At 36.4% G+C, this 14,396-nt stretch overlaps 1 protein-coding gene across 3 annotated transcripts in view; it reads right to left on the bottom strand.

Annotated features, from left to right (window-relative positions):
* Positions 1–14,396, bottom strand: part of CNTN1 (contactin 1) — a 245,585-nt gene that overhangs the window by 57,279 nt on the left and 173,910 nt on the right. For all 3 annotated transcript variants that reach the window (XM_082057174.1, XM_082057175.1, XM_082057176.1), the window contains 9 exons: positions 13,023–13,195; positions 9,638–9,733; positions 8,506–8,712; positions 7,145–7,241; positions 6,809–6,990; positions 5,548–5,672; positions 3,604–3,721; positions 1,842–1,992; positions 1,517–1,644 (listed from right to left, as the gene is read on the bottom strand). In XM_082057174.1, coding sequence (XP_081913300.1) covers positions 1,517–1,644; positions 1,842–1,992; positions 3,604–3,721; positions 5,548–5,672; positions 6,809–6,990; positions 7,145–7,241; positions 8,506–8,712; positions 9,638–9,733; positions 13,023–13,195 — 1,277 coding nt within the window. The remainder of the gene's footprint in view (positions 1–1,516; positions 1,645–1,841; positions 1,993–3,603; positions 3,722–5,547; positions 5,673–6,808; positions 6,991–7,144; positions 7,242–8,505; positions 8,713–9,637; positions 9,734–13,022; positions 13,196–14,396) is intronic.

Below are 14,396 nucleotides of genomic sequence, written 5' to 3'. Positions count from 1 at the left end.
CATGTGGGAAAAACCATCAGACTTCAGACTGCCTGTCAGCTTCAGATTTAACGTTTTATTTCCTGTAGTCATGTGCAATGTCTGAGAAGTTTTATGGGCCACACAATGTGCTTAGGAATACAATTTTCAAAGTATTCTTCATCAACACTCACCACTGTCCACAATGTGAACATTATTTTGAAATATGTCATCTGACCCTTCTGTTTCTGCTGTGATGCAAGAGAGAGTCAGAGAGTCTTAGTCTTTTTAGATGAATCAGAGCAGAATTCCCCCAAATTTTAAAATTCTTTATACCTAGTTTATAAGATTTATAAACGTAAGGTTTAAGTGTTTCACTCTGCAAATTTAGTATGAAAATGGTCTTCCTGATTCTAGAAGATATAACTATTTAGGGGCTGGATATTTATTTACATAAACTTTCAAAATAATTAAATGCCTGAGGGTAATACTAGGACATATAAAACTGCAGAAGATGATAAAAAGTAATTGCAAACATTAAACAAATCTGCGTAATGAAAACAGTCTTACAATTCATTTGGTACAATAAATTTGGTATAAATCAGTCAGAAAAATGCTTTCATATGATCTGATGATACAGATTAATTCTTATATTAATATAAAACATTAATATTGTGGCACTGAGCTGTCACATCCAGACATTAAAAAATGTATTTGATAAATAACTCTTCTACTATTAGTGACACTTGATAGATAGAGCTGTTCATGAATGTCATCTTTCCTGTCTGTATTCTACAGCTATTTATTTGACATCAGATTTTAAATACACAATTGAGGATATCAGTGCTCAATCAGTAAATGCTAATACCCACAAAGGAAGGGAATTTATTAGTGCTATCATCTGGCTACATGTCCCTATCTCCCAAATTTAATGTGTATTTCTTTAACGGCAATTATCTCTTAAACTTGTTTACCCCATTACAAAAAAAAATAATAAAATAAAGAAGAGAAAGGAGAGGAGACAAAAAGAAGAAAAAAAAAGAAACAAAATGAGAAAAGGAAAAGGAAAAAAAGAAAAAGAAAAAGAAAAAGAAAAAGAAAAAGAAAAAGAAAAAGAAAAAGAAAAAGAAAAAGAAAAAGAAAAAGAAAAAGAAAAAGAAAAAGAAAAAGAAAAAGAAAAAGAAAACAGAAAGAAACAGAAAAGAAACAGAAAACAGAAAGAAAAAGAGAGAAAACAATCACACCTTATCCTGAGCACTAAGCTACCAAATTGAACAAATGCATTAAAATGTATTGATTTAATGGATCAGATTTAATAATTTCTGACAGAAAAATCAACCCTGAAAATTGAGATACAGTCTCACAAGTGGTGCAAACATACCCAATTTCTACTGAGCAAAATGCTTTAAAAACATCTAGTAATTGTTTAATGGACAATTAAATCAGAAATAAAAGATATAAAATGGCTTACAAAAGTAATGCAGTGCTGGAACAAACATTAGTGGTTTTGAATTAAGGCACCGTGCCTGAAACAAACTAATGCAATTTAGAGGTTTACCTGTCATTTCTAGAACACCAGTGCTATTAGCTTTTCCTCGGTTGTTTTCTGCAAAACAGGTGTAGCGGCCTTCATCCAGCTTTGTGATATTGACAATTTCCAGGCTCCCATCATCCCAGATACGTATGCTATTGAAAGTGAAAAAAAAAAAACATTAAGGTACTTGGAGCCACACTGCTAGTAACATTTTGGTGTATTGCTTTCCTGAAATTACACGGTCTCCTATCCCTGAAGTCTGCAAAAGTGCAAACTAGCCTACAGGATAAATAGAAACATGAAGCAGCATTTTTAAGACTCACAGCATCCGCTAACAGTCAATACTAACCGGCTCCCATTTACAAGCAATTCTGTTCCTTTGCTCCAGGAGAATTTGGGCTTAGGAGCAGCTTTAGGCTTGCATTCGATGATTACACGGCCCCCTTTAGCTGCAAGGATTTTCTTCTTCATAGGGTTTAGTTCAAAAGTAGGAGGTGAAGCTGAAAGTAAAAATTAACACAAGTACTACTGTTAGTGATTCTTCTGCAGAATACAATTTGTTTGCAACATGAAGGTAAATTGTATAAAAGTGTCCATTATTCAGACCAGTGAGAAAATATTAATGATACAGAGATGTGGTGAGAAGTAGATGGTGATCTAAAAGAAACAAGAAAAATCATTATGTAGTTCTATGCTGAGTGACACTAGAAGTTTCTTTCTATTGATTTCTGAACCTCCATTTAAGTTTAATCTAAGACGATCAAAGTCCCCAGAAATCAATAGAAAGTTCCTCCCTCCCAAAGGCCTTTTGATCTATCCTAATAAAATTCAGATTCCTGGAGCTCGACTTCTGTAAAAGTTGCTCATGTGATCATACTTTCAAATAATAGTTAGGTTTACTTTTCAGTAGTTTTAATCACTATCTAGCAACTTTAAGGTAGTGCCCTTCTTCTTCGTTGTGTCTTCTGTTTGGCCAATGGGCCTTAGGTGCACTGTCAGATGCACAAGAGTGACAGGTCTGTAGCAAGCACCACATCTAAGGTTAGACCTTTGCTTAGTAATTTGCTCTTTATTTGTAATAAAATAAAAGAAAAAATGCTATTAATTATTTTGCATCTTGGCGTACCATCATTACCAACCATGTCAGTAAGTGTGTGCACAGCTTGAGGAGACAGGGCTATTAGTTCATTACACGAACACAGAGAAAAACTCTGACAAACATTCACATCTTACCAACACTGAATTTTGAAAATATGCATGGAAAAAGTGCTCATTTCTGGGTAATCCAGGCTGGTAGTAAGTACGTTATAATGAAAGAACGGTGAACGACGAAGTATTTTTGTGCAATGGTTTGAGGAATTAAAAAATAGTGTAGCTCTCAGGAAAGTCTGGAGGCAAACGTAAGATGGAAAGAACCCAGGGTAACTACTGCAGGGAAATCTCCTAGGGAAGACATGTCATACAGCCAGTATGGCTGCTCTGATGACAGCAGTAGATGTCAGAAACTGTTCTAAGCCTCAGCACTCTGGATCTGAAAATCAAACCTCCAGCAGGATGGTCCTTAGGAAAACACAATGGATTAATAACTACATCGAGCCACCAAATGGGACAGTTATATTGCACACAAACATTGCAGCTGCTCTTAATTGGTTGTAGAAGGCAAAAGCAAAGCAGAGAGTGAAGAGGAAGAGCTTCAGAGGCCTGGTGACTCATAACATGGTTTCTAAAAAACTGGATTTTGCCCCACAGAAGAGTGAGCACAGGTTAGCAAAAAAAAAACCACTTCTCAATCAGTTTTGCAAACTTTAGAGGGTAGATAGAAACTCTACGTGCTACATATAATTTCTGCAGTACTGGTTCCTCTGAGTGGTACCGGCAGCAAGCAAACATCAGAAATAATGCAGCAAACATTCCCCATAAATTAGTAACTTGATTCCTCAAGTCGTTGCCAAAAGCCAGCTAGAGAGCTCAAACAAATCCCATCTCACATAGATTCAGTGAGGGTTCTTAGCTTTAACCTCACAGGAACCTGCTACCAAACAATGCTTGTATTTACAACTGCTATCTTACTCACACCTGAAATAGTAAATAGAGCAAATAATCCCACTTACCCACAATCTTCAGTTCAGCATTTGCATAAATAATTCCATGCGTGTTTTCTGCTATACATTGGTACATGCCGGCATCGTCAAAGGTCAGACTTTGCATTCTTAGTTCACCTTTCCGGAACTAAAATACAGAATCAGTAAAACAACAACTCATATAGATTACGCACGCTGGAGAATTCACACCCATTCAAATGTCTTCATTTTTTTTTAGTGACAGCATTTGGAAGGGAGTCCCTCACACAACACTCAGGCACCAGCGAGATTTTATTCTATTCATGTTACATTTCAGTCTTTGCAACAATGTGTTCACCTTATTTTTTTTTACAGAATGATTCGGTGTCGATCGACATTTCTCTCGGAAAGTCCTAGCTGAGTGGCACTAGGCACTTCTACTCTAGTCTGCTGTTACCATACCAATGCAAAGCAAGTCCCCGTGAGGTACCAGTTTTACAGAAGATTCCTCTGGGAGGTAGCAGAGACTATTGTCTATTACTTTAATTTAATATAAAAAGAAAGTACAGTAAATCAAAATAAAGTACTTGATCTATTTCTAAAAAGCTGTGTATAAAATGCACAGAGTGTGGTAGGATATTTTGTAAATTACAAATAGATGTTAACCCCTTTTTGAAAGATCATGTTCATTAACTCTGTTTTCTTGTGAAAATAAAGCTCAAAAGCTTGAAACTTTGTATATAAGTCAATTGGAATGCATAGCACAGTAGAAGATTAAAAGAATACTATTTATCTAAAAAAAAATAGATTAAAAGAAACATGTTTCCTGTACTATTTAAAAAACATTTAAATCAGGTTTTCTACAAGGAATCTTTGTTTTGTGCTAAGTGAAATAACTAATTAAAAATTATCTGATTTAGAAACAAGTTATATTCTCAGGGCAATTTAAATACTTCCATGATTTCCCATTTGGAAATCATTTTGTAATACACAGCATAATCATCTGGTATACTACTGGAGAACTACACATCGCTTTCTGCAGTCCAGTGTGTAGATTTTGTCAGGGACAGCCAAGTTCAGTGGTGACTGTCAAGCAATTCACTTGTTAAATTACTTGTTTGTAATAACTATGGAAGATGGAAAACAGCATTGTTTTGTCTGGTTAAAGCCATCTCAATATGGCAGATGGTGATATCCCTGTTCTCCCTCCAACCTCCCACATTTTTCCCAAGACTTGCAGCCAAAACAACGCTGCCTCATTGTCTATTTTTTTTGTTTGCTTGCCAAGATCAGTGTCACCATGGCTCAACAGATCCACCATTACATTGTGCCCTCTTCTATTCTCTTTGTTCTTTAATGGCTCATCATACAGCGTAAGAAGTAGATATCAAATATGTTGTTGAAATGCCTGGACAGAAAGTCTAGTTCGTTTAAACACAATATTCAATGCAATAAACTTAAATTATCAAATGGGACTCATTTAAACTTCCCATCACCTATAATAATGGAATTTTGCAATATTCTGAGGCTAAAAAAACCATGAAAAGGTACATGATACGGGAAAACTACTGAACATTTAAAAATTATTCTTTCTTCTCTTGTCTCTACTAACTCTGTTTTTTCTTACAGTTTTAGACACACTCATGTTTAATATGGTTAAAAGGATTATTTTTAGAGAGAAGCAGGTAGACATCTTTTATCCAGGGAGAAGAACATCGCATTTACTTATAAAGGCCTGGATAAAAAATGATATCCACCTCTAAAACAAGTGTTAAAAAGGCAAGTTCCTAACTCAGAGCTGATTATTAATGTATTTCAAAACGGAAGATTGAGATAAAACTTTAAAAAATAGATTTTAATCCCTAATGCAAGTGGAATCAGCAAATATTTGTATTGTAATTAATTTTCTTTTAACCTTTTAATAACACATGCTTCAAAACCTCATTTCCATCAGCTAACCAATTAATTCTGTGTTGACTAGGACAATATACTTACCGAGGCACCATTCTTCAACCATCTAATTGTTGGCATAGGCTTGCCTGTAGCTACACAAGGCCAGTATAGGTCACTGCCTATATCCTTCTCTGTGTCATTGATATGTTCTACCCACTCAGGAGCGGCTGAAGAAAGAAAAACGTCATGCCTTGTAAGTATAGCAGATACATATTTAATTAGCATTCCAATCTATTAATTCCACTGCTTTTTCAATGGTACTGCAGAAGCCACACAAAGTAATGATGATAACTCAGCAATGCACCAGCACAAGAAAGAATGAAGATGTTTTTGTCTCACTATGTAGACTCAGAATAACTCCAAACCATTTTTATGAGATGAAAATATGGAATTGAAATAATGTTTCATGAACGTCAAAAGATATATGATGTTACTGCTTTCACTGACTTGTGGAAATTATTCAGTAATGCCAACAAAAATTGTGCAAAATCATCTATGTGCTGAAAGGGTCTCCAAGGAAAACATTCTCTTGGTTCAAAGAAGATATTTAAGAAATTAATATTGAAAATGTCCTAGCTTTTACTAAGCAAACAAACCTATTTAGTAGCTTTGCCTATAACAATCAGTAACAACCTTCCCACACCAGTTTTCAATTTATCTCACTGAAGTTCAAGCACTTAACTGAGGATCTTAACTCATCAAATATTCTGTGAAGTTAATGAAAAGAGACAGAAATCTTCTGAACATAATTTATGTGTTACGTATGATCTTTTTGTGGCATAAGTCTCAGTCAATAAGTCAGGTTACCTGGCATCATTCCACTATGAGCAATAATTTTTTAGTTCCCTCATTTAACCAAATGCATGAAGAGACAGGGACTGAAGTAATAAAGAACTTACCGTAGCTAATAAGAGAGATAAGACAGTTAGAGAAGACAAGTAAAATGAGGAAACAAGAAAGCATAACAAATCTAGAGGTCTCTTCTTCTTCCTGGCTGTTCTTTCACTTCAATTACTCTAAATGTAATTAATTTCCATTATTTATAATACATTAATACTAACAGACATTGCTGTCAAGGTGTATATACAGCTATCATAACCACACAAATTGAACAGTTGTTCAATTAATACACAAATGACATGCCTGGCGTTCAGTGCATGAGTTTTCATTTTTCTCTATTAGCTTGAAAAACAGTGTGTCAGGATGATGCAATGACTCAGCACTGACTTCAAGTGTGAGAACACAGACACTTCCAACATAAGTAAAAGCAACAGATCATGAAGAATAAAATTGTTCTACCTACCTTGTACATAAATTCTTGCTTGATGTTTATCTTTTCCTTTATAGTTTTCAGCTTCGCACTCATAAAGTCCTTCATCTTCATACTGAATATTGAAGATCTTAAGAACTGCACCAGACATGCTTATCTCAGCACTGGCTGGCATGGGTTCAAGGTATTTACTCCATCTGAGTTCAGGAACCGGACTTGAAAAGGTACAGGAAAGTACAAATCAGCGTGTTCAAGAACTGGCTGTTGAATTGCAGTCTACAAAAATGTGTTTGATGATGAAACATGTCTTTTCACTCCCTGGGATATGAAAGCAAACAGTGCTCTACAATAACTTTAAAACATACTTACTTCCCAAGAGCAAAACACTCCAAAGTCACATTTTGCCCCAGGAGAGCATACGTGTCCTTGAACTTCACCTTGATATCAGCAGGATATACTTTTGCACCTAACATGAAAAAAAGAGAATCTCAGAAGAGGCACAGCAGAAATGAATACAGCTATTAAAACTTCCACAGTTCAAGAAAACTGTTCTTAAAATTCCAGACAAAATTCTTCTTTACAGTGAATAGTAGCCTGGCTATCCATGAAGTCTGATTTAGCACTGAGCTTTTATGGCAGAATTGTTTTACTCAGCAAGTAGTTATCTTTCTCTGAACAGTAATGCCTAACACTTTTGACAGCATAATGCTTTAACATAAACTAATTTACTTGCATTTGAAGTGTGATGATGTACTGTGTGAGTGGATGGACAAAGTTTCCATTTTTCATTGATGCTTTTACTGGATGGAATATTTTGAATTGTTGTGAATTTAAGCTCAATATTACATTAGTAAGGGTATGAAGGAGCTAGAGCCAGCAAATCCATAGCTTAATGAGGGCACAGGGATGCAAATGTAATCAAATCTACCCACTGGTGATCCCCCTAGGACTCATCTTGCAGTTCTTGTAGATGAAGATCTAAGTGTGAGTATTGGCCATGGAAAATTTGGACAAACATCGCTGATTTGTAATTACCAAAATTCAATCACAGTTCTTCACAGTATTATGGGAAATTTAACAGATAAAAGAGACATTGAAATCCTGATGAACAGTTTATGAGAGTCCAGTGACTGACAGTCTGAATCAGCAAAAGGGAACGTGGTTACCATTTGGAGAACATGCAGTTTTCATGAAGAATGGCAGAGAACAACCTAGTGACACAAAGCTGTAAAGGTGTCCTAGGGGACTGGCCATGAGACACAAAGCCCCTAGGTCACTGTTGGACAGGAAATTTCAACAGAGGAAAAGGATTTGTCATTTTCAAGGGGGATTTCATGGGAAAAATACTGATTCCTGTTTATCAACTTTTACATAAAGTTTCTGCTTTACAATCATACCCCTTTGAACCAATGCCAGGACCAAAAAAGATATTAATGATGAGTACAGGGCTTATCACATAAAAGAGATGGGGACTTTGGGGATGAGAAGTGTGTTCTCAGTGGTATGAAAGGAAATTTGGGGATAAATCCAGGGAGATTTCCTTCACAGAGTTTTCATTGGGGATGGGAATGATTTGGACCTCTGTATATGGAAACTAAACAACGCTGTGCAGTAGCCATTATAAATTGCCATGTATTTCTCCTCACAGAGCTGACAGTTATGAATGAGCAAAATTAAACTATGGTTAGAACATTGCATGTATATAGCACATAGTAACAATAAGTACTTACGATCAGACTGTGGAATAAGGGGAATAAATTTACTGAATACACTCTTTGTTATTGAAGGGCTGGACACAAAACACGAATAATTGCCCTTATCTGATGCTTCCACATTTGCAATGTAGAGATTGCCATTTGTCTGTGACACAAATCGTCGTTTGTCCAATGCAATGAATACCGGGAACTCATTTAGAAGCCAGCGGTAACTGAGATCATCTAGAGGAAAATATTTTCTAGTCAATATTAAAAAACAATACTAGCAGTTACTTAAGCCATGGAATACTGTCTGCATATAAATTACTTCACTCTGATTTCTAGCATCCAGATCTTTTATTCGGGAAAGGCAGCTATATGAGAGAGAACACCCATGTCTCAATAGCCAGCTAATGTCTGTGTGCACAGAACACGGGGGCACTGCTGCGGTGTGCATGGCTGCCCGTGGGCACAGCCTTCCCGCAGGAACCAGAGTGTCGGGGCAGAAGATGGGCAGATGGATCTTGCCCTGACCCAGCTGAGATGCCCTTGCCAGTGTTGCAACCAGAAATTTTAACTAGAAATACATCTCAGTTCTTCAGTTGCTTGTAATACTTGAGTATGAAAATTAAAGCGTTACCCCATTTTACAAGACAAAAGAGATGCTAACATCTAAATTCACCCCTCACATTGGAGATGCAGATGCCTGAGGTTATGGGCATAATCTCTGCAGAGATCTTCAGTAGCCAATGCCAAGAGAAAAGCACTTTCAGAGTGTAAATCACTTTACCATGATAATTTATGTTGTGGTGGCTTCATTAGATGAAATGAAACTGGGCTCATTCCAAGGCCAGTCATGAGTCTGGGATGACAGTGGCACTGACATATACTCAGGTCTTTTGAAGGGTAGGCCAAGCCTCCTCTCCATTACCCAGATTAGTTTAACTCATACTATGTGTACGTCAAAAACTGTTCTCAAACTCAACAATATTCTTACATGTGGTTGACTGCAAGCATACATTCAAAATGGAAACCTAACCTAAATGTTGATTCTCAAGGTACATAAAAATTACTTTTTAAGTAAACTTGAAGGAAATTTCTAGAAAGAAATGTTATTTTCTCTTGCACTCTTCAGCAGTTGAAAATGAAGCACTTTGAGCTGAATTACCTGGGTAGTGGTAAGGGGGCTCACACAGAAGCACTGCTCCAACACCTTCTCGCACTTTAACCTCATAGCGTTCCTCAGGTGGAAAGGGATCCAGATCTAGTACAGAAAAAGACGGGAAGAATACTGTGTTTTTTTCACTAAAATAACTTTTTAATTACTATTATTCTCAGCTCTGTAAAGACAAATATAGAAATACAACAATATCTAGCAGCTAGATAGATACCTGTGGAGCCTTCATGCCAGTTTTGCTCATTTTAACTTTGTTATTATCAAGTGCAATGAATTTTTTACAATATTTTAGTCATCATAATGGTAAATGTCAGGAAAAAAAAATAAAAGTTTTGCAGGATGTATCCCTAAGAGTAGCAAGATGAGCTACATTTGAAGAAGGAATCCTGGGAAGACAAAGGAAAATTATTTGCAGGGGGCTTCTCCAAAATGTGACTTTAAATATTTACTGTAACTTAAAAGTAGCTTCTCCAAAATGACCTGACTGCTCTCCCTGACAATTCCAGCAGCCAAGGACTGGTAAGCAGTTAGTTCAAATACATCTTTTGTGCCAGAAGTTTGGGACAGAAGTGGATCCGATCCCAGAACAAACCTTAGCTATCCCTGTTCAGACCAACTTCCATGCAGCAGGGTGAAGAGACTACTGTAAAAGGATAAAGAACAAGTGCTTCACAGAGCAAATTCATATAATATGCAATAGTTTGAGTATATTCCCATTCCATTTGTCAGCATGGACCTTACTACACAACTACTTTCTGTCTTCAAAATATTGACTGATCTCTCCTGCAAATTTGAACTTCCTTGTTGCAGACCTTATGGTCATGTTGTAAACTTGTAGCTATGATTGATTTCTGCTTTATTTGGAAATTTTTCTTTGCAGAAACAGGAGAAAATAAAAATTACAATCATTAGCAACAAATATGTTAGTAATTTCATTCTGCTTTGCACAGATGATGTAGTGTTTGATGAAAGGAAAACCTAACGATGCTTTTAAGTTATTTTAGCTATTTTAAGTTTACATTTTAAGTGTAGATATTTTGTCTACAGCATTCCTGAATAACCTTTGAAACTTTGGGACAGTCACCACAAATTTAGACATGGAATAGGACAGGCAATTTCTAGATGCAAAACATTATGTTAGTCCTGAAATAGAATGCCAGGTGCAGGAAAGTCATACAATTATTGAGATGTAGTTGTACACCTGCTTTGCACTTATGAAATGCTCTGTACTCTGATTGTGTCTTGATATCTTCTTTGCGTAAGCACTACTTGCTTATTATTCAATAATTATAAGAAGTGTGATTCCATAAACTCTTAATTGGAAGACTTGCATTTTTAGCTAGAATGAAAGAATTAGTATAATCACTGCACTCCTATACTCATAGAGTTAATATTTAGAGAGCATGGAAATTCCTCCTTGTCATTCTTTCAGCCTCTCTGCTACGGAATTTCTGTGTTTTACTATGCTTGAACTCTTTTCCAGCAAATAGAACAGTATATCACCTTCTGATTTTGCTCAGCACACACCAAAAAGCCATTAAATAATCCTGTGGGATAAAATTGCTTCCTTCAGGAGTATGTGCGTAACAGCTAAAAAGGATTTTAAGGGGTTTTAAAGCACCAGATCTAAAAAGATTCAGTTCTAATAAAGACAATGTTCTCAGATCGATTAACGGACATGAAGGTTATGAGAGAATGGGGCTCTTCCGTAATTTCAGTAAATTTGACAGTAAGACAAAACTAAAATGTCTTGCTCATGTACTATTCAAGACTTTTTTGAACTCTTCTAAATGGTTGTTGCCATTTTTCATTTTTAAGCACAACCAAAGGAACAGAAACTTCCACTATTGATTAGACATTTTTTATAATATATAAATTTTAGCAACCCTGTATTCAGTTCTTCAGAAACAGTGATTGAGGAAGGAAATGTTTTTTATAGGTGATCATAAAAACTAGAAGGGAAGAAATAAAACAGTGTAAAGAAGAATGACAGTACCATATTTTAACAGGTATTTATCAGTTTCCAGCTATCTTTTCACTTCTATGCCTTGCCTCTTTGCCATATTATCACATAAATATTTAAATATTATATATTAGGTTTCTGTTCAGTATAATTGTCCAGTACACTAACTATTAACATTCAGCTCATGCAGTCTGTGAGCTGGTAGGCAGGATAATATGCCTCAGACTGTTTTGATTCTACTTTTTTCATCTATTATGTGTATTGGTTTCATTTTAAGTAGTTACATCTATTGTTGTAACTTTTATTCCACTGGCCATTCAGGACTGGCACCACTGATGACTGCTCTAGGTATAAATAAATACCCTGTAAACTGAATTTTCATGTCGTCTCCATTAGAAGGAAATAAAAACCCGGACTTCTGTTCATTCTAGAAAATACACTGGGTAAAATACAGACTAAGCCCCACTATGATGCATCCCATCAGCTCATTATAGAGTCTGAGTTTCCTTGACATATGTGGTTCCACAGTCTTACAATCACTAGCAGAAAGCAGAACTTCTCATATCATCGCTGATCTTATACAGTAAGGAATGAATTCTGCTCATGGAGGCTGATGAAAGATGAGAGGGGCTCTGAGCACTTAATGTCAGTATTAAAGGGCACACAGGGCTTCATGAGCAGTCATCAGTAAGAGTGGATTACTTTTTGTGGCAATTCCTTTTTTGTGGATTCCTTTTTTTGTCCTCTGATGAAAAAATATATCCAGGGAAAAAAGCACCTTAAGGCAAAATAAAAATCCCAAACTTTGTCTTCAGTCAGTAAAATCTTACATTACTCTTCATGTAGTAAGTCAGTTTTTTACAATGAATGTTATCTGTTGACAGCGCAGGTCTGTGCATACAGATGCATTCACAAAACTAGTTCGTGAATGTCTGAAGCTGACAGAAATGTCCCCAAGCAGGGTCTCCATCATAACTGAGGAGGGCAGGATCACACTTTACTCACTGGTGCCTTCCTCCTGGAGGCACCCACTCGTGTTTGCACGGCAGCAGCACTCATCACCATACGCCCTCACTTGCACCTTTCTGCTGTCACTATTTCCCTTCAGGTCCTACCACGATTTAAAAAGAGTTTGGACATTATTATCGCAGGTTCTGGCTCCATGAGTCTCTTCTATTAATAATTCAACAATAACTCACTGAGAAGGTTGTCATGTCAGCTGAGTGCTAAAGAATACAAAATGCTTACCAAACTTATTTTGTGTTGATCTCTGCAGACTAAGGCACTTAAGATACCGTTTTTACTGAGTGATAGAGCTACAGCACATGTTAGCGGAAGACAATGCAGTGTAAAACACTGGGCTTTTCAAGCTAATTGCAACATTTCTACGTTTTTAAGTAAATATCAGCTTACATCCAAAACTCAGAGTGGCTTCATAGCTTCTGACAGTTCCAAAGATATTTGACACTACACAGACATATTTTCCAGCGTCCCTTGATTTCTCTGGATTATTGATAACAAGTCTGCCTCCCACCATACTGTAGCGATCCTTTGTTAAATCGATATCCCAGTTGTTGAGTTTCCACCTATTAAAAAAAGAAAAGCCAGATGTAAGATTTGGCCCCAAAAATAAACCTGGTAAGAAATATGATTTGAAAAATAACTCATAAGCTGTGATAATCTATGCAGGAAGTTATTAATATACTTCTATATACGATTTCAGTTTTTTTCAGCAAGAGCCACAGATTTGAACTCCAAAGGTCTTTTAACATAACAGTCTCAGTCTGCTTCAGCTTTCCCAGAGATGTGACACAGACTAAAGCCTGATTGCTGGCCATGCTATACAGGATGCTTGGGATGGCCATGAGTGAGCTAGCTAGTGATCAATCACTGGGATTACAAACATATCCTCAAGTAGTCATCTAAGGCCAAAGTGGCTAAGAAAATACTCCCTCTGCACCTTTAAAGCAGGAAGCAATTAAACTTTTAAGACTTTTTTGCACACTTGCTGCAGGGGATGAAAATGTTTCATAAAGCCTAATGTGCCAGTGAAGCTTGCAAAACCAGTGGCACGTCTAATTCAAGACCTACTTACTACAATTAAAAAACTGCTGGATGCTCCCACCTTATTTACTGTAAAACTCTGCAGCCAGTTTACTGAGTTGCTGTAACTTTCTCTTCAGGGACTATGAGAGGAACTCAGTGGACCAGGTCTGTCCCTTACTGACTTGTACTGATTGCAACAGAGCTATAACACAAGGAGTGGGAATTCATTTGTATCTATATTTGTATCTACTACTATGACCACAAGAGGGAGCGCATAACCTTCTTTGAAAGTAATCACACGTGCCGAGCACAAATGCTAAAGATGCAAATTAAATACGTTTAAAGATCATAAAATTCTTGCAGTGCAAATCGTTTTTTTTGTCACAAGGTAAAAATATGCACTAGTGTTTGAAAATGAGAGCATATACCCTCTGTGTTCCTTCTTTAATGAAACATTGTAGCAAAATACACAGGCTACTCATTTGGAAGATGAAATCGCAGTTGTCATAGAAAGAAACAAAAACAAAGTGGTATTAAGAGAAATAAATTAAAAATAAAAATAAATAACGGTAGGATTTTCAAATGCAGCAAATAGTATTTAGCTTTTACAGGATTTTAGAGGTTATCACTTCAGCCCTGTGAGATACAATACATATCTCTATTATAAATCAATCCCCTGTTGAGAGATACCTAGGAATAACTGTCATGAGGAGAACTTACGCTGCAATGAAAGACATCAGA

Source organism: Streptopelia decaocto, assembly GCF_964273445.1.
Source record: "Streptopelia decaocto genome assembly, chromosome: 1".
In the NCBI taxonomy this organism is placed as follows: domain Eukaryota; kingdom Metazoa; phylum Chordata; class Aves; order Columbiformes; family Columbidae; genus Streptopelia; species Streptopelia decaocto.
This window is presented reverse-complemented; position numbering and strand designations above follow the sequence as displayed.